The following is a 24,149-nucleotide window of genomic DNA, read 5'->3' as shown; positions in this document are numbered from 1 at the left end:
CACTTGTCCCGATATTGGGCTCTCTCCTCTCATCTATAATTGATTGATCTGAATCCTAACCTACTGATTATCTGAAATGGCCAGCCGTGGTCATGGTGTTTCTATCAGCAGAGCCATCTTCATGGGAGGCCACTTCTCTCAGTCTAAAATCAATAATCTTGTCCCCCCTCTCAGAGTAAACGGACCTTATAGTGGCTTTGATCAAATCCACCAGGCTGGCTGTTCCCTCGGGAATAACCTCCTGAGGATCACGTAGAGCTGTCAGTGATGGTTCCGTAGTGAGCCATGGGTCCCCTATCAACCCAAACATGCTCTTCCCCTCTGCGGCATCCAGCACCAAAGACACATCCCCCAAATTAGTTACGCTCCCAACCCATTTTATTAAAGGTTCTTCAGGAAGCTGACGATACTGTTCTATAACATGAAACAACCCCTTCACACTCTACCCCTGATCCCAGGAGCGTCTTGGTTTTGCTGTCACCCACAGTGACAGAGGTGCTTGGTGACCAGAGGTCTCAGAAGCACTTTCTGTTGTCCCAGAATAATTTTTCCCTTGGAGGGTGGCCTGAGCTCAGACCAGCTCAAATCTGAGCATGGTCCAGGTCTAACCCAGCACTTTCATTTAAGCTATTACAGGTAATAATAATCAAGGGATTGTTTGTTTAGTGTGCTTCTTATTATTTTGCATTTCCTTATGTATCCAATGAGCAAACTCCTCAGGGGTTAGGTCTACCCCCTTCTAAAAATAATAATAATAAATAAAATCAGTAGTCTTGTCTTAAAGCTAAGTAACTGGCTGGATAGTCTATATAAAACTGGACTGATCTTAAGTAATCACTATAATTTGAGATGGTAAAATCTCTGTAGTATTGTGGTGGTTTATGACCGAGTGCTATGAATAACTAATTTCTATGAATATTCTGATCATTTTCAACTGAAGTTATGAAGAATTAATTTCTATTATTGACCCCTTGTCAGTAATAAAAATAATAGGTTGAGGCACATTATTGGGGGAATTTTGTTTTGTTGTTGTTTTAATTTATTGTTACAGCCAGCTAGGATCAAATCAAAGTTTTTTTGCCTCTTGCTCTCAAATTGCACACATCCATAGTTTTTGAGGTTTTAATTTAGTCCTTTTTCATGCATTCTTTCAAACTTTTATTTTTATCGTGCTAGTAGAAACTTCATAGGGCAACAAATTCCTAAAATGTAAAACGTTCCTTGTACTCTTCTAATTCTTTTAAAGTTTTATGTTATGTTTGTGTGTGTATGGTTTTTTTTATACTTTATACTCACAATATTCTTTTCTAGATTTGGACATGGTGACAGACTGGTGGTGCTATTGTATTCCATTAAATTGATATGCCATAACTTAATTATTCCCCAGTTTTGTTGAGCACATAATACAAAGTTTTGTCTTTATAAATGGTGGCATTATAAATGTCTGAGGAAATTTTTCCACTTAAAGGTCGTTTAAAAAACTTTTTTTTCTTTTTGGAATTTGCTTCCTTAAGTAGAAGTAGAATTACTGGATTTGAGGCCACCACAGGCTTGTTCTCCAGGAAAATCGACGTAAAACATCACCAGATTAACAGCATGGATGGTGTGGGTTGGTGGTTGGATCCAGGGATGAGATGAGAGTCAGGAGGCTGGTTCTGAAGCAGGCTCCACCTGCACACACGGGTCTCTTACCTGCGTGGAACCTTCTGAAAGATTCTGCATTTGTGAAGAAGGGAGGTGATACCATGTGTTCTACCTTCTTTATGATGCGGATCTGATGGTACAACCTATGTGAACAGACTTTGTAAAACTGAAAAGCACCATATAAGCGTGGTCATTGGAATTATTCCCTCTTTTCCCAGAGCTCTATCAACACTGGAGGTTATCCTTTTTACATCTTAAAATCTTGGTAAAGGCAAGCACTACAGGTTTTGAACAAAAAGCACTAACCATGGAATGCTTGTTTGCATACCTATTTAAGGAATATGGCCCTAAAGTGTATACGTGAACAGGTAGACGGGATAGTTCCTGGGTGACTTTGGTGCAACTTGATTTCACGTGAACCTGACAACAGCCTGCATGTATGCCTTGTGCTCCCACTTTCTCGCACTTGCTTCCAGGGGTACCAGGATGGGCGGGACCGGATGATCCACCGGTCCACCAGCCAGGGCTCCATCAACTCCCCTGTGTACAGCCGTCACAGCTACACTCCAACCACGTCTCGCTCTCCCCAGCATTTTCACAGACCTGGTAAGGGCACCTGTTCCCGGGATTCACCCTCTAGAGTCAGCCGTGTTTCTGTGTGATTGTTTTCCCCACCGCTGATAGCGTATTTAAAAATCCGGCTGCCAAATCTACCCACCCCTCTCCCAGAAAAAATTGCAAACTCCTATTCCGTTGTAGTTTGTGTTATTTCTTTTCTCAAAACAAGAGTCATGTTATGGTTATATTCATTATGACTTATTAAATAATTACATGTTGACAGTGAACACCTAGAAGCAAAGGAGGTTTTTTGGTTTTTTTAGACTTGAAGAAAATCTCAGCACTTTGAGACTTAAAATGGAGATCTCCAAAGGAAAATATGGTGATGTGCCTTTTAGGCTTATCTAAAATCTAAATCCAGTATTAGTCATTTACTGGTGGGTTTATTATGTTTCCCTCATCCGGGCACATGGTATATTACTAAGCATGCTTGGTTAAGAACCTGCTAGAAAGAAGTCTCATATAGAACCTCAGGGTTGTATTTGGTAACTTTTAAGATGCCTTCCAACCTAAGATTTTGAATCAGACTTGGAAAATATAAAAACACTAGAGGTGTGCCATGATGGAGAATATTAAGCGTAGTGGACTTCATTTACCTTTATCTCTGCAGCATGTGGTCCCTTTTACTATTAGTGGGTATCTCCTATGTAGAGTGGAAAAAGCATGGAGATCCCAGCACAGACCGAGGATTCCTGAGAAATAGATTCACCAGGGAAGATTTTGGCCTTCTAAACAAACTTGGTGATGATGTATGTCTATGAAGACTTCATTTTAAGCCTCTTGCTTCTGTGCAGGCTGATGAGAATAAGCCCATTCATATGCTAACGTATTTTATAAAATAAAACCAAAGGAAATGAACAGAATGTAAAAAGGCTGCAATCTTCTCTTTAAAGCCATAGATTTAATGCTTGTAGAGGATTACATTTTTACTTTTTGATCCTTCAATAAAGTATAGTTTTCTCTAGACTCAAATATTTACTCAGTATGTGTTGAGTTACGTTAAAGGAAAATTTTTCAGGAAAGAAATTCCTTTTATTTTTCATGTACAGTGATATTCATTTTAATTCTGGGTTTGGATTTACACCATTTTCTGTCTAGGTGATGAGAAATCCCTATGCCACCACCCCTACGTATGGGCATACCCTGATACTGCAGCCGTACCCTTGTCAGAATGATGCGAGGTTCCCTGGGAAATTGTTGTTCGAGAGAATCCCTGGATAGCAAGGGAGTGGTCAGCCAGGGACATTGTTTCCCTAAAAGGTCATGTCCTCATTGGGCAGTAGAAAGTTTTCCTCTGTTCTAGTCATGGTTCTGATGCCAAGAGCCTGTAGAACATTCCCCATTCTAAGCACTTCTCTTCCCCCTTCACAATACGTCATGGACATGCGTGATGTCGGTTGTTACGGCTCATAATTATTTTTTCGAGGTGGGGCTCTGCTAGCATAGTCATGGTCAGCACAGAGCACCTCAGAGTATCCACTCCTACGTTCTAGATCCCAGAGGATAACGCACGTCCTTAGGTCTGGGCTTAGGTTAAGGGTCCATAACTGAGCTTCCAGCTCCCCTGGTGTCACCATTACCCAATTCTCAGGATCACAGGTAGCTCTTTGCTACCCAGGGGATACAGACAGGTTTCCCTTCTACATAGGCAAAGTAAAATTAAACTTTCAGTAGGAGACGTTTGCAGCTTAAAAAACAAAGAATCTGACCCTTACGTATAAGTATTTCTTTGCAAGGTTCTTGAAATGATTGTCAGTTTTGTACATGTGTTTCAGAGGGTTCTGCTTTGTCAGGTGCCTTTTAAAACCAGCTATGGTGGAGTCTAAGTGACGTGCCCAGTCCTGGCTCAGTGGTAGCTGGTGTCATCCTGACAGAACCTTCTGGTGGCCGTTCCCTCCCACTAAAGCCATTTATTCTCGGAGAGTGAACTCTGTACTGACCCGAACCTGTTTGCAGACTCTCCCCACTTTGTGTGACCCTTCGTAGGTGCCTTCTTAACCCCTTTTCCTTCCTCCTTTTGCAGACTCCTGATTAACGTTCTTTTTTTTTTTTTTCTCCCTTGGAACGATGGCGTTGTCCCTGCTCGTGTGTTAATTTGTGCTCTTCTTTTCTGTTTGCACCGTGTCCTGCCCCTGATCCTTACTGCACAGAGCTGCTGTCTCCTGGTGTGCAGAGGTCCTTCCTGCACACCGGCAGCCTCAGCTCCGGCCACAGCGACTCCCGCCCCAACTCCCCTTTCCGACACCACTTCCTTCCCCATATCAAAGGTAAGGAGGCAGGCTTCTCCAGGCAGCACCCTGCATAGCGGAGATTTATTAGCACCCTGGGAAGGCTAATAAGGTGTATCTCCAAGAGTCAGCTCCGAGCTTCGGACTTCTCAGCATGCCTGCGTGTGTCATGACTACACCCAGCCGTGTCTTAGAACTGGCATAGCATCTCTCGTTAGGAGAAATATGTCATTTCTAAAGGGCTCTAGATGAAGAAACAGGAAATATGTTTGAGACCCTAAGATTTATTATCTACTGCTTAAGAAAAATATATATTATTATTTTGTTTTTCTCCGGTCAAAAGCAAAATATAATATATATCTGGGGAATCTTCCTGGTTTTTGTATGTGTGATGGCTCAGCAAAACACAACAGTATTCAGCCACGAGGGTTCCAAAGTCTTAATGGTGATAAGCCACTTAACCACGTAACAGTATTAAAATGTTCGGATGGTATGAAAGACCTATGGCAACGTAACTTAAATTTCTCTCCTTGAGGCAACCCTTAGAGTAACCTTCCTTTGACCTGTCCTGATTTCTGCACGATGGAGAAGAGGGACGTTGCCTTCTGTCTTCTGTTCCTGCCCATTTCTGCCCTTCCCATTGTCCTCATGGTCTGTTATGTTTCCACAGCCATTCTCAGTGAAGCCAAGAGCCCCAAATTTAAAATAAGTAGGAGCCATCATTTAAAATAAGTAGGAGCTCCCAGAGGATGCTAACTTTTTCCGTAGTCTTGACTTGAACCAAATTAACCGAAGAGAATACCTTAAGGAGGGAGTAGCGGGCAAGCACAGATGTTGTCATGGGTCTTAAGACAGACCTAAGGGATTCTAACCCCGAGTTCCAAGAGCTCATGTCACTAACACTTTCTCAAGCAGCCTATATGTTGTGCTCTTTGACTGAATTCCCTTCGCAGTCATTTTGCAAGCATGCGAGTTTAGCATTGTCTGTGCTGTAAAAATAACATTGCTGACAAGCTTATTTGAAGACACATACCGTTTGCCGCTAGCAAAGAAATTTTTCAGCAGGTGCAGCACTTTCTAAAATTCTTGACAGCTTATGTAAAATTATTACTGCTAATTAGTATTTGGGGAGGAAAGACTTTTATTATTTAGATGTCAAGATGATACTTTAGAGAATGTCTATAAAACCATAAGAAATTATTGAAAAAACTTCAGAGATGTATTTTAAAGAGACTTTAATATAGAAGCCCTTGGCCAAATTAAGACTTTTGTTTCTTTGTTTCTAATATGCAAGGGAAAATACATTTTTTAATTCATAAAGTGTGAACTGCCTTATTCGGTTATTATATATTTCATCTTTCATTAAGCTACTTTGTGTAGGAAGAAAAATGTCAGGTACCCTATAAAGTTACACAGAGTTTATACAAATAACACATCACAGAATATCAAGACTCAATACCTCGTGCGTGTGCGCAGCCTTATGGCGAGATGGGCACCCATGTGGAGTCCCGGCTTTGAATATTATCTCTGTCACATGCTAGCTATGGGACCTTGGATTGTAGACTTAACCTTTTGAGTGCCACTTGCCTCATCTATGAAACCTCTCCTAGGGTATTGGGGGGTGTGAGGTTGTCGACTGAAAAAAAAAAAAAGCACAACGTGAAAGCTGTGAGTTAAATTTTATTTGGGGCAAAATGAGGACTGTAGCCCGGGAGACAGCACTGCAGATAGCTCTGAGAAACTGCTCCAAAGAGGTAGGGGAAGGTCAGTATATATGTGATTTTGGTGAAGGGAGAGTACATGCAATCAAGCACATATTTTTTGCAGAAGGTTTCTGCTCGTCTCGAGGAGTAGATGTCACCATGAAGGATTTTAGTGCTTTTCTAGATATGAGGAGATGCAAGAATTGGGCTCATAAAGTCTTCTCCTGAAAGTATCTAACTCTCTGAAGACCTGTCCTGTCAGTTTTTCCCAGAGCACAGAGGGCCTCGTTCCTGATCTCCACCCTGACCTCCTTTCAGGGGGTGTTGAAGGTCAGCAGCTGCTGCGGCTCACGATTTCATCCTTGTAGAGGTAGACGGCAAGCGCCAATTTGTAGTTGGCAAGGTGAAATGCCCTGGTGTGTAGTGAGCACTCAACTCTGGTCCCTCTGTGATTTCCCCCTTGGCATGGTGCTCTTAGAGCCCTTCTGGTTGCATCAATCCATCACTCTTCACAGCGTCCCTATGAAGTAAAGTAGCAGGGGGCAGGCATGGGGGTGGATGAAGAGCTGAGGCCCTGGTTAAGTGACCCGGCCAAGGACTCACAGCTAGGAAGTGGCAGCACCAGGACTAGATAGACCCCAAGCCTTCCCATCCCTCATTCCTACAAGGGGGGTGTGTTTCGGTCTAAATGCTATACACGAAGTATAAATTTCAAAGCAAACTTTTATTTCCCGTCTCTTTTTAACTAGAAAATTGCATTCTTATGGAGGCCAAGACAAACAGCTACTTTCAGGCATTTAAACTACCAAATTAACTTTTCCATAGAAATAACAAGTGGTTAGGAAAATTACAGTACTTCAGTGTGCCTAAGCCGTGCTTTATTAAAAATGTCGATACACAATCTTTTCTTTTTTCAGTCTGAATTCGAAGTACACAGTCAAATAGTATAGGTTTAAATTATAGAAAGCAATAGTTTGTTACTTCGAGCTTACGCTTAAAAAATATCTAATGGTCTGTCTCCCACTTCTTTTTACTGGATATATGCCTACAGTTTGTTCAGATGAAGTAGTTGATATACTTCAGATACAAAATGTAATGTGCATAACAGTATATGCTTAGTTTTAAAATCAGCTTTTTGCTAAACTACAAAATCAATCATGCAGAATTTGTATATTAAAGATATTGCTTTAAAAGCCTAGTTTAGTCGAATAGCTAAATACGGATTCTGCAAAGAATTACATCTTAGTTATTTTGAAAAACATGTATCCATTTACATGAAAGTCCTCTCCAGTCCAGGGGGAACGTATGGCCATTAGAGAAACACATCTAAGATATCTTTAAAGGAGCAAAGTCTCCCAGGGTTTTCCACGGCTCTTCATTTGAACATTCACTCTTTATCTCGGAGCTTGTTTTGCAATCTCAGGGAAATTATTTTTAAAACAAATGTAAGCCAAGGAGCTTGAGGACCCCAGGGTAGGATGTCCATCTCAGGAGGGTGTAGCTGAAAGCAGGGGTCCCCTTGCCCCTCTGGCAGCCAGAAGCCCACCTCCCATTGCCCAAGTCCAGTTCTTGGCCCTTATTTCAGACGCATGTGGCCCAGGCCCCCAGGGTCCATGGAGCTCAGGACACCTGCATGGGTGTAGAGCTGAGATGCACATCACCAGCTTTCTCTCTATCTCATTGGCTTCCCCATCCATTTTCTGTAATGCCCATCTTGTTTTCCATTGTGTTTTTTATTTCTGTTCTCTGACCTTCCTTGCAGCTTCATTCTATATCAGTATATCATTGTTGGGCCATTTGGACAAGTGCATGCCTATTTGGAAAAACTATTTTCACCTTGTTTTGGGCTTTGTGCCATGTTTGCAGAGTTTCTCTTCCTTCCCCTTTGAGATACTGTTAGCTATTAACTTCTGTGTCCATGAATCAGATTTGCAAACAGGAGGGCTACATATATTAAGTCTCTTTGAAAGACATCTTCCTTGTTTTGCCATAGATATGAGTTGCTATGATCCAAATATGTATTTGACACTTGCTGAAGGAAACCATAACGTTTATTGAAGCTTTAGACAAGGACCAGTAATCTTGAAACTCTGTCATGACATTCTAGATGCTGCCAACTTTAAGGTCCCCTCAGAATTTATATTTTGGAGCACAAGCACTTAGAGTCCAGAAGCTAAGTGTTGCCAGCCGTTTCCCACAGCAGACGCAAGCATTGCCATTTAGATTGACTTGTCTTAGAATTTGTCACTGAGGCTCTCATGGTGGCGAAAAGAAGAATAAAAGTAGGACAGAGCATTTGAATTTAAGTACAGTGGGAATCCTTCAGTGAATGATCTCCCAAGGACTGAAAAACTGGCCTATTGGGCTGACTTGGAAGGAGCTAAAAATGAAGACCAAGAAATGTACTATATATACAGTAGCTTCTCACCCCAGGAGCTAAGATCACTAACAACTTAGATGAACCAATGCAAGGACTTATTTAAAGGAACAAAATGGCTATGAGTGTGATATATACAATAGTATATGATATATACACTATTACATGATTTTTAAACAATGTCAACTCCAGGCTGATGGATGATGATGATGACGATGATGATACCTTCCGTATATCTGATGGCTTATACATCACTTTGCCTGAGTAATGAACTAAGCACGAAAATAACCTTTTAGGGCCTTCATCAGTCATTTCCATCCAGGATAGAGTGAAACGTTTTATCACTTAAAGAAAGGGTGTTTAACTTAGAAAAGGCCTCATCTTGAGAATTTTTTTGTTAATGCCAAAATGTTTAATGCCTTTCGCATTTCAAGGACTAAGAATTTGGTACCTAGCAACGTTATGTACTCTGAGACCTTTTCCCCAAGGAGCCGTTGTGATGTTTAGAAATCACACTATGCAGGGGTCACTTAGGTGGGTGTGTTGCTGAGTAGCTGTTTACCTAGTGTTTTTAAATGTCTCGTGGGAGATTTTAAATGATTATAGAGTTAAATCTACTTACAAAGACTTGAACATACTAGCATTTTTTCTAGCCACTAGAAAGGTCGGTGGTTGCCGAAGATATGCTGCTAAGTAAAAAACTCTGCCCAACTGGAGACAGCATTCGGCCAGAATACACCTTTTGGGAAATCAGACAGTCGTTCCATAGCCTTTGAGAGCCGTCAACCATGGAAGTGATGGGTTTCTACTGCCACTGGGCAGCAGAGCATCTTAATGACAGAATACTTGGGCAAATGCTAATTCTAATGACCTTAAACCTTGATGTCCCATATATGCAGCTATTTTTGTGTGTGCGGGACCCTGGCTAGTAACTATCAGAACAAATTTAATGGCGTTTCATCTGATTGGATATTATAACCAAAACCTGTGAGAACATTCCCCTCCCCCGAAAATCTGATGTTCTACAAGTACAGGAAGGTTAGAGGTGCAGGATTAAGGGCAGGGAGTAGTGTGGTTCCAAAGCAGTAGCACCAGTGTTCAAGATATGCAAGGTCTTCAGAAAAAAAAACTCAAATAAAGCAAGAAAGTTGAGTCTAGAACTTCCTTTGAGAATAGCCCACAAGAATTATTCTGTTTTTTAATTATGGGTTACTCTTGTGAATAATTTCTAATGTTTGTAGGAGTAAAGAATTCTTCTGAAGTGAAACAATTAAATTGGGGTTATTAAGGATCAACTATAGGGAAAGCTATTTTTTTAAAAAAAGAAAAAAGGTACTATTGTGATCCCATTGCTGTGTCCTAGCATCTGGCTGCCTATAATTAAGAGAAAGATGATGGTTGATCCTGCAGTGGTGCTCACTAAATTAGGTCATCATTGCTGTAGAATTAATTAGTTGGCCTACTTCAGTCATTCATTCACAGACATTTATTAAGCACTTAGTCGTGGCCAGGCACTGTGTTGAACACACAGAGGTAAATGAGATCTAGTTCTGATTCAGCCTTAGGTTTAAAGCAGGATTCTCTTCTAAACGTAAACTGTATTCTTCCTTCCCCTGCTTGCCTCTACCTGTGTTTTTTATATTAATTTTTTCAGACACGAGCTGGTTATTACTCTTTAGGAGAGTGATAGTAAATGAGGTAACTTTCTCTTTAAATGAGCTTTTTAATAGATCAGTGGTTGTAGGTGAAACTTCATAATTTTTAGGAGCTAATATCTCACTTTAGTAAAGTCAGCATATGATATATTGGGAGCTAGATGCTAAACTGACTCTTGAAACAAAAAAAGAAAAAAGGACAAAAGTTTTAGAACATGATAACCAAAAACCTAGGCTCTAAATTTGAGACAGTAACAAATTCAGATCTCATATTCTGAATATCTTACTGCCCATTTGGTACAGATCTGTGCTCTGGTTATCTAAAACTGTACATATCAAAAAATTAAAACTCTATTGAACATGTTATTTTGGGACTCGAGCAATTGACATCTTTAGTGCATTACTGGCCAGATTTAGAACAATTTGATTTACTTGAAGAAATTGGCTCTTGTACACCTAAAACTAATAATGTTATATGTCAGTTGTATCTCAATTTAAAAAAAAATTTTAAGACAAAGTAAAACAAAAGAGAGAAAAAAAATTGACTCCTGCTCTATTTTCTGAAGATCTATGATTTATTTAAAATTGTTAGCCTTAACTGATAGATAAATTGGACTTTATCAAAATTTAAAACTTTTGTGCTTCAAAGGACACTATCAAGAAGGTAAAAGACAACCACAAAGTGGGAGAAAATATTTGCAAATCATATGTCCGATAAGAAACTTGTTATCCAGAATATGTAAAGAACCCTTACAACTCAGTCATAAAAGTAATTACCTTACTAATTCATTAACTTTTGATAGTCCTATATCTTCTGGTGTATTCTTGCACGGATGTTCGCTCAGTCATGGGGAAGGAGGACAGTAGGGTAAGAGCTGATCTCTTTCCGATTTTGCACAAGTCTCAGTTCACCCTGCAGTTCTTATCTGAGGGAATGATGGTGGCTATGGGGGGGTCCTCAAGGCTTTTGCAGCCAAGCCCACCAGCACGTTGCAGGCTCTTCCCCACTCCCCCCTCCAAGAACGCCATGCTGCCCAGCCGCAGAGGCCCGTCCTGTTGCCCCCACACACCGTGGCCCTTCCTTCCCCGTGATGTTCCAGCTCCCTAGGATCTGGACCTTCTCACCCCTCCAGCCACCCATCCACCTGGTGAGCTTACTCTTCAATGACCAACTCAATTCTAGCATCTTTCTGTAGCCTTTCTGAAAACTCAAGGGCACCTTCATGTGAGTGCCATAGAATTTTTCACATACCCCCGAGTAAGCACTTACGTGGTATTACGTGTACTTGTTGCTTATAAGTCTGTCTCCTTAGGTAGACCCTGAGCCCCTTGCAGCCAGGCACCACATCTTATTCACCTACTTAGCCTCAATCGAAGCTCACTGCCCAGCCATAGTAGATGCTCAGTAAATGTCTCACTGATGGAATTTTTAGACTGGGTAGAGCCTCTTTTAAGAGAAAGGTGGAGAGAAGTATAAGTGGTCCCAAAGTACCTGGAAGAAAGGGGTCTGACTCTACTGTGTGTATTTCAAAGTGAAGCAACAGAAACATAGGCTACAATGAAGGCACTTGTGTTGCTCAGAGGAAGGACCACACAGGTTCCCAGACTCAGCCTCCCATTCAGAGAAATAGATTCTGATTGCCAGCCTCTGCCATTATGCCTGGAAGTGATTGTTTTGGGGTTTGCATATCCCACCCCTTTACATGCTTGGGTTGTAACCATCTGACAACTGACCCTGAATCATTAGCAAGTGACTTTCCATTCTTCTTAATGTACTTTCCATCGAATCAGTTTGCTGCCGGCTCACAGCCTTCAACCGCATGCCATTGGAATGATGCATCTTACCGCTCACTGCTTTTAACCTAGTTCCACTTGAACTCAAATCTCTCTTTCGGAAAATTCAACCTTATACCAGTCACCTTTGTGAGCCAAGTTGATGAACTGAGTTTGTTTCTTTGGTTCCTCCTTTTTGATGCACCTCCTTCCGGTTTGTTCATTTTGAAGTTTTATTATGCTAGCTTTGTTTTCTCGCTTGCTCTCCCTTCTCTCATTTTGTTTTCTCCATTCTTCTCATTGGAGGCAATGAGCCGTCCAGCGGCCGGAACTCGCCTCTCCCTTATCGGCCAGACAGCCGCCCTCTCACTCCAACTTACGCTCAGGCCCCTAAACATTTCCATGTTCCAGGTAGGAGCTGACATGGTCTGTGTCTTGGTGTCCTGTCGCCGTGCAGAATGTAGCCTTGTCGCCTCTGTCTCGTCTCCATTTCTCATGCTCTTTTAATTGAGATGCTCACAGCTGACACACCCTAAATTGCAGGATCTGACCTAGAGGGCCTTTCAAAAGCTTTGTGTGGGAGATGCCAGGATTGTATTGAAGGTTTACGTTTTCTCTAAAATTTGTGAAGGGGGATGGGAGGCAGAGGGTGAAGGAATAAGGGTTGAGTTGCTTTGTTTTGTCTTGTTTTGACAAAATTTTTAATTTGACCCTTATATTAGTACCTTCTGAGATACCACTCTGTGGTTTAGTGTCATTGTCTAACACAATGGCAATCTAGTTATCTTCTCAGCATAAAGACTGAACCACAGCGTTCTTGAGAGTACTTTTATTTTATCTGTCTCCAGTGTGGATATTCTTTCTATGGACTTTTCAGAGAGCTGAAAAATTGGGTCATTTGGAGGGTCTTTCTGCAGTGTGTAATTAACGAACCACCTCCATAGCCCACAAAGACATCTTGCAATTTAGGCTTGGTGCTATAAGCTTTGCTGTCATGGTACGAATAGTAATTTGCCATCAGGAACTGGAAAAATCAGAACCCATCAGTATCTTAATATTTAGGGTCAGCTCACAATCTTTGTGAGGGCAAGATTGGCCATCAGAAGTCCTGATATTATTTTGCCATCAGAAGTACATTGTTTTGCTTCTTTTAGCTACTGAAAGTGGTTTAATAAATTACCCATTATGTTAATGTTAGCATACATATTTGGAATCTGTAGTAGTTTTTCTCTTTTGCATTCCAAACTTACCTAGAAGTTTGAACAGAGGAAAGTTCAATGGGATTCATACCACTGAGATAGGACTGCCTTTAAAATATATATATAAATGAAGTTTCATCGAACCTTGAAAATCATTGTTGTACGTTTGCAACTTTTTTCATGAAGAATGCCCAACCAGGATCCAGTGCCCAAGATTCTGGGGAAACCTTTTGAAACCTCCTGAGTATATGCAGTCAAAGTTTAATGGTTGCATCATCAAATGGGGTTCTATATAAATATATGAATAATATTTGGCATCTCTTTATTTTTCCTTTCTTTTGTAAAATTTGGCCTATACACACTAGGATTTTGTCAAACATCCCGTCAATACATCAGACTAGCCTCGCACCTAAAAATTGTTTCTATGTTTTACAAAAATATACTCTTAATTTCACTACATCGCTTTCCACTGTTCCACTCATTAGTTGAAAAGTAAATTGAGCCACTGGTCTCTACTGGGAGCTCAATTTCGAGACAGTAGCAATTTGGGGATCTTCCCCAAACTGGTTATGTCTTCCTCACCATCACAGTATCTGCACTGCTTGCATTTCTTCCTGTTTTAACCCCACTTTTAGTGAAGTGTATATTTGAAATAAATGGCTCATGAGTGAATGACATCTCTCTATATCCTAAGATGTATTACAAAGGATTCCATGTCACATGTCTATGGTAATTCACTCATGCCTGTAATTTCTTCTTCCAGTAACCTCAATCTTTGTAATACAAAGTTAACCTTCTGGGTTATTTTGGTTGGAGAATCTTCAGTTTGGTTTGCCTCTTGGTTGATCTGTTTTTCCCATCGGTGGATGGCTCCCCATAATCACACACCTTTGCTTTTCATTTCCACAGATCAAGGGATCAACATTTACCGAAAACCACCCATCTACAAACAGCATGGTAAAACCCGCTTTCCTCCGCGTAGCTTTTAAGTAGCAACGTCAGCTGAACTCTTCACTGTCCTCCGAAAGGCTTACCTGCTGCTGCTTTTGAGAATCAAACTGGGGCGTCCAGTGTATTATGCCTTTATGGTCTCCTATGATGCAAATATTATGAAGTCGGTTTTCCTAGATAGAGAACACTTAGCTTGATTAGGAAACTCCTAGCTTATTTCTGAGCCCATCAAACCATGTATCATTTCACTCATAGAGAGGGAAAGCTACGGTCACACAGTAATTCACCAACTCCCTAACAAGACTTTTTTGGGGGGCCATCAAATAATTTAACCAACCTCTCTGATAATTTTGATGAGCTTGCAGTTAGTTTAACTAATTAAAACTAGTGAAGGCTAGCTACCTAAAAATTAATTTGATCAAGGGAATTCCCTGGCGTTCCAGTGGTTAGGACTCTGTGCTTCCATTGCAGGGGGCACAGGTTCAATCTCTGGTCAGGGAACTAAGATACTGCAAGCCGCGTGGCCAAAAAAAAATTAACGTGACCAAGCTTCCATCAGCCTGAATGTCCAGTTCCCCAGTTTCCGATGGGGCATGCAGATGTCTGCACCCTGTGGTAGAGGCGATGGGACTCATGCTGAGACAGAGCCTTGATCCCAGCTCTTCAGCTAAACGGTTCTGTGATATCAGAGACGTAACCTCTGTCCTTCAGTTTTCTCATCTGCAAAAACCAGTACATTAGGCCAGCTTGTCTCTGAAATTCCTGCAAACTAAGAACCACTGATGTGGATTTATAATTGTGTTTTCCTTTTCTGGGAATATAGAATTTTTAAACCCAGGAAATCATATTACTCTTTGTAAATCACATTTCCCTCCAACATTATTAGTTCTCTGTAGATTCAGCTGCTATAAATCTTTGTGAATGGGTAGAAAGCCAAGACTGGTCTCCAGGTGATTTCAGAAAATTATACACAAATTGTGCCTGGAAATTTGAAGGCTGCCTTTAGAATCCAGTTGACATTAATGAGTCCTAAAGGCTTAGGATGACATGAAAAGCAAATAAAGTTGAAAATGCAAAAAGAAAAAAACTTCAGGCCAACATTCTAGGGGAAAAAGAATGTATGTATTGTAACGGTTCTAGAACTATGATTTTTTTTTCTTCATCTGTGGTGTGTTTTTTTTTTTTGAGTTTACACCATGTGCTTGCTTTTTTAAGTTTCTTAACCTTGTTTTTGTTTGCTTTTTTTTATGGCTTAATGTCTTCTCACCCACTCATTAACATGTGAATGTTTACTGACTTCACCAATTCTAATGCGTAAGTACTGTTTGAAGTCTGGCTTTAAAAAAAATTTTTTTTTTAATTTAAGAAGAAGATTCCCAGTTTGATTTATCAGTTTAGAGACTTTTTAAAAAATACTAAAATCTCTAAGACCCTGCCTCTCCAAATAAAAATAATCAAATAATTAAGATTTAAAAAGATAGGATAATGTTAGGTTATTTAGTTGGAAGAGATTAGTTTGCTTCTTTTTGTGAAATTGACTTTGACTTTACTCTTTACTTTCTTTCAGTCTCTTGTAATCAAGAGTAGCACAACCAGAGCGGTACATCCCAGAGGACATTCTGCAAAAGAGCAGTTCTCTGTGATAGAAACAGATGTCATACCAAAGACTGGTGTCTATGCCCTGTGCATTTGGAAAATGCTAGACTTAAATAAAGTCACACTTCTTAGTCTTTAATACGCTAACACATATTGTCCTTCTTTAAGAAGAGGATATAGTGTGCAGTGTTTTCCAAGCTGATTTTATCTTTTATTCTCATGAGGTTAGAAATTCAGAAAAACACTGTTCCATGCCTGGCTGAGAATTTACCCCTTATTATTATGTAGGGCGACCTCAGTCAAGTTACTTAAGCAAATTGAGACCCAGAAAGTTACTTTAAAAATGTGAAATTGAAGAAGAAAATTCAAAAAGTTACTTCCAGATTTAAAAATCTGTGAGCCCAGGGAAGGGGGCAAATTTTATTTATAGCATTATAAATATATTGTGAAATGTTTAGTAACGTCCCAGGTCAGCTTGCAAAATTAGCCAGAATCAGGGACTGACCATTTAACCTGGTTTGTTTTGCTCCATTTCTGTGATTCCATTTGGGGCTCTAAGCCAATGACTCCACCTATAAGCACAGCCATTAAGAACTCTGTGAACTAATGCTGCTCCTATTCTGGCTTTTGTGGTTTTAAAGCTGGATGACTCATTTGTATATGCAGCCCCTTGAACAAAACAACGAGTGGGTATGGCAAACCCAAGTCTCAAGGCTAAATTCCTGCAAGCTGACAGTGGATTTTCCTGCTGCCATTTCACCTAGGAATCAAGGACACATATACAATAGGCAAGGATTGAAATGAAACGGACCAAGAAGCCACAAACCGGCTAAGAAGCCACAAAAACTCAAAGCCAACCAACTCTCTTGTGATTAACACCTACAGTCAAATGACAATGTCATGCTTTTCACTAACCTCTTTAATTTCAAATTAACTAGATTCAAATTTCTAATTGCTCTAGAATTGTCCAGTGGAACTTTCCGTGATGATGGAAATGTTTTATAAGTATACTGTCCAATACAGTAGCCGCTAATCACGTGTAGGTATGGATCACATAAAATGTGGCTAGTGCCACTGAGGAACTGAATTTTAATTTTATTTAATTGTATTAATTTAAATGTAAATAGCCACATGTAGCTCGAGCTAGTATTGGACAGCATAGCTCTGGAACAAGATTTTTCAGATGTAGAATGAAGTTTTGCTTCTGGCAGAACGTAAGGAGGATGAGTCGAGTTGTCACTAGGAACTATTAGTGACTGGGTGATTGATAATGGTGATAAACAGCTCTCTGGAGTTCACACTTTTTGCCAGAGCACGAGAAAACTATGTAAGAGGATTGTACTACCACGGCCTTACAGACCGATAGCTAAGCTGCCCCTGATTCTCATCCAGATGCAGCTGCCTTGGCAGCCCAGAGCAAGTCTTCAGAAGACATCATCAAGTTTTCCAAGTTCCCAGCAGCCCAGGCTCCAGACCCCAGCGAGATACCAAAGATTGAGACGGACCACTGGCCTGGTCCCCCCTCACTTGCCGCCATAGGTATGCAACTGTAGCAGCTAAGCCAAATGGACAAATTGCTAGGAGATCTCAAAATGCAGTGGTTAAAAATAGGCAAGGAAATGTGTCCTAGTGTAAAGATTTTTTAAGAAAAGTATGACCAAGAGTTAGAACAGTGAAAAGAACTAAGGTAGTGTTAACGTGTGTGCAGAATGCTTCAAAAACCCAACCACCAGAGCCTTGTGCTAACCAAACCCAGTGAGGTGCAGAACTGGTCTAAAACGGGTGTTTTGCGTGGACTCTCAGTTACTATTGTAAAGTCAGTAACTCTTTTTTATGTGTGTGTGTGTGGTACATGGGCCTCTCACTGTTGTGGCCTCTCCTGCTGTGGAGCACAGGCTCCAGACGTGCAGGCTCAGCGGCCATGGCTCGTGGGCCCAGCCGCTCCGCGGCACGTGGGATCCTCCTGGACCGCGGCACGAACCCATGTCCCCCGCATTGGCAGGCGGACTCCCAACCACTGCACCACCAGGGAAGCCCCAGTAACTCTTTTGAGCATAGTTGAATCAAAGCCTCCTGCCAAGAACTTCGTTCTATATAGTTAGAGCATAGTGGGTGGATTTACTGAGTGTCCACAGAAGTGTGACTTCTTTGAATTAAGTTTGTTTTAGACGATTTCTGGGTTGTAATTACAATTCTCTTAACAACCAGTCTTAACACTGAAGCTCTTTCATTTTTCTTGCCTGATCATGTTCTCCATTACTAAGAAGGGCTGTTACAGAGTAGCAGGTGTTCTGGAATATTACTCATGTAAAGCTACATGATTTCACATCTGTCATTTCCATGACTTCTGTGCTAAAATGTCACATTTGAGCTGTTTCATTCTTTGCTTTGAACCACACATTTATGCTTTAGAACTGTGTCTGTGTGTTTACCGTTTTGTCATTAGTGAAATCACTTGGCCCTAAAAGATGGTATTAGCAAACTCAGAAGCTAGTACTGAAAATTTAGTGAGTCAGCTTTACAAAGATATGACTATCTTATCACATTTCTGTTGACAACCTAAAAGGCCTTCAATTTTCCAAAATTCCCAAATTTTCTTCATCCTGCTATTTTTCGCCAAGTTATTTTTGGGATAACTTTTACAAGCAATAGAAGTGGATTTTAAAGCAATTGACATCTATAGAAATAGTTGAAGGAAAAATCTATTATACCTCCTGGTTTCATTATTCACAAGTATTCTATATGTTATGTTGACTTAAGATGTATCTAGTTCTTGAAACCTTATGTCTATTCTTTTTTGTTAGCGTAGATTAAAGAGAGAAAATTCACGTTGATATTCATGATTTTAGAAACTAAGACTCAGTTGTCAGCTTTTTTTTTCTGCTGGTCCACGTCCTTCAGGCAGTTCTTGGGGCCGCTGACGTTCCTAGTTCAGTCGTGTTGCATAGCAGGGACATTAAACAGCTAAACTTTGGGGGAGAACTAATATTTTGTTGTTACCACCTGTCATCACTAAATAGTTTGGGGTTCCAAAATGAAGAAAGCTTCTGGTCCATTAATCCAACTGATCAAACCCTGAAGGTATTAGTTAGAGTTTATTTTGATTAGATGAGCAGGCTTTCCCATCTCCTCCCACAGCTAAATTAGTCCAAGCCACTTAGGAAAAGTGATAATTATCTTAATTTTCCAGCCATTCAGACAGATTCCTCCTTTCCCCTCCATCTCCCCTTTTCCAGGAAGCTTAAAAATTGTACATGATCTGCTCTATTATACTGAAATAAGTAACTTTTTAGCTGCATTAACCCTTTTTATTGGCCCATTAGTATAAAACTCTTCTGTGACCATTTTCCGAAAGATTGAGAGCAAGGAAACATTAGAGACCCATCCCTTCAAAGAAAAATAAAGCATGCTTCTTTTTTCTTTTTTTTAAAAATATTTATTTATTTGGTTGCACTGGGTCTTAGTTGCAGCAGGTGGGCTCCTTAGTTGTGGCTTGAGAGCTTCTTAGTTGTGGCTTGCTGCCTTCTTAGTTGCGACACATGGGCTCCTTAGTTGTGGCATGCAAACTCTTAGTTGTGGCATGCATGTGGGATTTAGTTCCCCGACCAGGGATCGAACCTGGGCTCCCCTGCATTGGGAGCGTGGAGTCTTAACCACTGAAGCATGCTTCTTAATGAATTTATTGGAGGTAGAAGACAGGGTGATGGTATGGTGACAAACCTAAGTATTCAGAAAAAGAAAACAAGATTTTTAAATTCATCACAAGAGAGTGTCTCACCTATTTGATGGTATCTAGATGAATTTGGCTTCCTCTGTATTTGAACAATGACCTCAGGGACATCAAAATAATAACCGTAGATGCCCCTCCCACCTACTATGGAAGCTCTGACCAGTGGCCAGTGGGATGACTTAGACCCAATCATAATGGCAAACCGAGTTCTAATTGAGCAGATGAGGTTGTTGGCAGGCATGCCTTACTGAATCACATTTGTGGACTGGCTTGTCGAACGGGGCCCGTTGTCTCAAGAAACCAGCTGAACTGGTGGCAGACGCTTTTTTCCCATGTGTTGTTCACGAATTTTGAAGACCACTGCTGACTTTGCCCGCCTGACACGTTGAGCACAGGTGGACTAGTCCCTTGAGCTCCCCTGGCTGTGGGGCTAACGTGAGAGGTTGTCTTTGCTGTGGACTTAGGAGCTGACATGAGACGCAGATCTAGCGGCAGAGAGGAAGACGACGAGGAGCTCCTGCGACGCCGGCAGCTACAAGAGGAGCAATTAATGAAGGTTTGTCCTTAAACTACTTTGCTGCAGTCTTCACTTCAGTTCTGTCGATCCACGTTACTGAATGATTGCTGTGGGCAAGCCACCAAGATGAGCAGGAGGTACTCCCAGCCCTCAGGGGCTTCCTGTCCAGTGGGAGAGACAAGATGGGCATCTAGTGACTGTAATAAGGCAGAATACTTAGCGGGTTCTGGAAGACGTGACCTGGAGGTCAGAGAGACACGGAATGTTTGGGCCTTTTAGAGGAGAGCGAGACTCTGTGTGGGGTGTGTGGGTGTGGTGCATGTGTCGAAAGGATGCTGAAAGGCCAGGTAAAGCCGAAGTGCACTCCAAGGGGGTACAACACCTTCCTTCCCTCACGCAGGCTCTGCTGAAGGAATTCCCCTGGGAAAGAGCCTTTCTCCAAGTCTTTCCTCAGGACTCACAGGACCTTGTGTGTGTATATCTGGGCCAAGAGAGAGGGGACAAAATGGGCTGTCACTAAGACATCCTCATTATACCCTCTGTCTCCAGCATAGGCCCACAGCATCCCAGAAGGCCTGGGGTTGAGGGAGCCGAGAAATGATCACCTCCTACCAGTAAGGGTCATTTTCCAAAGATACTTAATCACATGGGGAATGCACATGATACTCGTTATATACAAAGTTACTTTTATTATGTGTTCCCAGTTTTGTATATTATGTGCATAGAAAAATACTGGATAGATACAGATCAGAATGTAAATGGGGGTTATCTCTGAGTGGTGGATTATGGGCTATTCTTTCCTTCTGGATTTTCTAAAATCTGTACAAGGAGAGTGCATTATTTTTTTCCCTGTTTTTAAACAAATCAGTGTAATTTATCTTTAAAGGCTACTACCCCCAGTCTTCCCTTCCCACATCAAAAATCTGTACATACTCACACGTTGCCCTCCTGAGTCTACCTGCTGGCGCTTTGCGGGGAGGGCAAAGGAGGGAGAACATTCTTCTGATGTGGAGCCTGGTTTAGGGCAACAGAGCCTTGACATTGAAGGGGCTATGGTGGGTTCAAGGTCCAAAACCTGGCTGACCTTTTGGGGAGCCACCAGGCTCTGGGACAATATGCCTCAGCCCTCTCCAGAGTCAGGAACTTCTTGCAGGATCTCCTGAAAAGAAACTGCAGTTCCCTAAAAGTAATTGCGGGCTTCGCTTTCATTTTTCTTTTCTCTCTGAATAGCTCAACTCGGGCCTGGGCCAGTTGATACTGAAAGAAGAGATGGAGAAGGAGAGGGAGAGCCGGGAGAGGTCCTCCCTGGCCGCTGGGCGCTATGATTCTTCCATCAACTCAGGTGAGCAGCAGACCCACCTCCTTCCCTGAGCCAGGAGCTGGCCACCTGCCTGCAAGGAGCCTATTTTGATGGTTCCAGGAGAGGCAGGGTGGTTTCTGGTGGAATCTGCAGAGTGTTCCATAGGAAAGGAAATGTAAGAATCCTATGTCATGTCAACTTAGCTTAAGGGCCTGCCATGGCTCTTCCTTAAATGTGTGTTTCCTTCCTGTTGGAAATAGGGGGAGCCCTTGAAGGGTCTCAAGAATCAAGAGGGGTCAGTTCCCTTGTGCTGGGTCTACCTTCTAGAACATACATCTCAGAGGGAAGTGGCAAAAAGAAAATCCTCATAGAGAACAGAATGCTTTTTATAATTGTTTTTTTGGTTTGGTTGCGCTGTGCGGCATTAGTTCCCCAACCAGGGACTGAACGCATGCCCCCTGCAGTGGAAGCACAGAGTCTTAACCACTGGACCGCCAGGGAAGTCCAAGAACAGAATGCTTTTTTTTTTTTTTTTTTTGCGGTACGCGGGCCTCTCACTGTTGTGGCCTCTCCCGTTGCGGAGCACAGGCTCTGGACGTGCAGGCTCAGCGGCCATGGCTCACAGGCCCAGCCGCTCCGTGGTATGTGGGATCCTCCCGGACCAGGGCACGAACCCATGTCCCCTGCATCGGCAGGCGGACTCTCAACCACTGCACCACCGGGGAAGCCCCAGAATGCTTTTTAACTGTAGAGAGCGTGAACAATTTTTTCAAAGTATTATGACTTTACTATATTCAGTGTAAGAGCTGAGGGCTAACAGTGCTGTTGTTGATACTTTTGAAAGAGATTCCTTATATACTGGGCTGAAATAGTCTTTCGGTATATTTCCCCTGCTTATACTTGTCATAAGCCTGTTCTCTTTTAACCCGCAAGATATCGTCTCACATGTTGTGAACTAGTGCATAATTTTCTCTCCTGAGGATTCCTTTAAACATGTGTTTAGTGTTTCCTATGCTAAACATTATTTCATTTAATCTTCACAACATACTAATGAGGTAGATGATATTATGATTATTTTCATCGTCCCCATTTTGTAGATCAGGAGACAAGTAAAGGGAAGTTTAAGTAACTGACCTGATGTCACATTGCTACCAAACTAAGGTTTAGGAGTCCAAGTATTATAACCCCAGAGCCCACACCCTTAACCGGAATGCCCTGCTACTTCTCATGGATGTGTCACTGGCATTAATCTTGGATTAGGTAGTTTAGTAATCTTTAGAGTTCCTTCCAATTCTGCAATTCTGTTGTATAAAAATAAATAGCACTGTATCTACATGGGTCAAGAAATGAAGACTTAACAAGATGGAATACCGTGCCTGAAGATGCAGACGTGTTAAGTTGCAGAGCCAGAATTCAAGCCCAGGTCTACTGCCTCCAAAGCCCAGCAGTTTATGAGGTGTCCACACTGTTGATCAATGGGCTACCCTAACCCAAGCCTCCCAGGAGTCCAACTGTGGTTGGCCAGTAGATCTTGGTAACTTAAGTGTAGGCCTGCAGATCAGTTATCGCTGCCATACCAACTGGGGCTTGGGCCTATGTATCCCAATAGCCCTGGGTTTAGATCATTGCTTAGATCTTTACAAGCTGAGCAACCGTGGGCAAGATACTTAACTTTCTATTAGCCACTATTTCTTCTCCTGTAAAATGGAAACACTACCATCATTATTAGGATTGTGTTGAGGATTCAGAGATGCCAAGCACTTCTTCCTTCCCCACCCCGCCTCGAAAATTTCACTGCCCACCCATTCCCTGCATCACCCAAATAGGGTGGCATTTTGTGAACATTTGAGCCCAATATTTGGATTGTTATTTTTCTAAATCTTCTATTCTGTAGGGTAGAAGACACACTGCCAACTTCATGAAAGAATTGGACTTTGGGTTCCTAACAATTACTTTTTTTTTATCTTTCTCTTATTCAGCTTCACATGCTCTATCATCGAAAACCTCATCTCTCCCAGGCTATGGGAAAAATGGGCTTCACCGGGTGAGATTTCTCAATTACTCGTTTCTGAGTCTCTTCCCTCTTGAGTCCTGGTTGGAGTGCTGATGTATTGTCTGAATACATCTGACAATATGATCTCAGTGTTGGATATAATGAAAATTGTAATCACTCTGCTCTCCTGGTAAATCACTTTGAGTTACAGGCAAAATAAGATCTTTCTATTGAGAGAAAGAGAAATTGACTTTAGATAAAAGAATAGCCTGTATAAGCTTATGGGAAGACTAGATGAATTGTGTGCCAAATATTTCTACAATCAAGCAAAAAGTAATTACTGGAGCCATTATCTCTGCTGTAAAAAGATACAGGAAAGTTTGTCACAACCTCCCTCTGCACAAAGCATAGAACAAGTGTAACTGTGTAGCTGTGATGTGGAAAAATGTGTTTTTATTTATCAGCAAGAGATACTTGCTTGCCAAGGACCTGCTGAGCAGTAGCATAGGATATACCACAAAACACAGGTATTTCAGAGAAGAAGAACTACGTAGGAAAAATAATAGGGGTCCAGGAATTCGGCTTGGGAGGAATTCTTAGGATGTTGTACATCCTATCTTTCTTTTCACCTGACTCCAAAACGAGTACTGTGGAGCAGATTTTCTAATGGTGTGTTTTTCTTCATTTCAGCCTGTTTCTACAGACTTTGCTCAGTACAACAGCTACGGGGATGTCAGCGGGGGAGTGCGAGGTGAGGGCCCTGCGGCCGGGTGTTGGCTGACCAAGGGAAAGAAGGGGCTGTGCTGTCACAGGCATGTTGGCTGGGCTCAGGCTGTGTCACATCCTACAGTCAGGTCACATCTGT

General features: G+C 41.6%; 1 protein-coding gene across 14 annotated transcripts in view; it reads left to right on the top strand.

The window, feature by feature from the left end:
- The window catches only part of ABLIM1 (actin binding LIM protein 1), a gene marked incomplete at both ends in the record, with an annotated part of 204,839 nt that overhangs the window by 176,508 nt on the left and 4,182 nt on the right, over positions 1-24,149 (top strand). For 3 of the 14 annotated variants that reach the window (XM_079705693.1, XM_079705686.1, XM_079705696.1), the window contains 7 exons: positions 2,121-2,250; positions 14,107-14,154; positions 17,143-17,283; positions 19,939-20,030; positions 21,222-21,333; positions 23,271-23,335; positions 23,975-24,035. In XM_079705693.1, coding sequence (XP_079561819.1) covers positions 2,121-2,250; positions 14,107-14,154; positions 17,143-17,283; positions 19,939-20,030; positions 21,222-21,333; positions 23,271-23,335; positions 23,975-24,035 — 649 coding nt within the window. Of the gene's footprint in view, positions 1-2,120; positions 2,251-4,412; positions 4,530-12,304; positions 12,410-14,106; positions 14,155-17,136; positions 17,284-19,938; positions 20,031-21,221; positions 21,334-23,270; positions 23,336-23,974; positions 24,036-24,149 lie in introns of all 14 variants that reach the window. The other 11 variants (XM_079705694.1, XM_079705687.1, XM_079705685.1 and 8 more) reach the window with 7 other exon arrangements.

The sequence above is a fragment of the Hyperoodon ampullatus genome, assembly GCF_949752795.1.
Source record: "Hyperoodon ampullatus genome assembly, chromosome: 1".
NCBI lineage: Eukaryota > Metazoa > Chordata > Mammalia > Artiodactyla > Ziphiidae > Hyperoodon > Hyperoodon ampullatus.
This window is presented reverse-complemented; position numbering and strand designations above follow the sequence as displayed.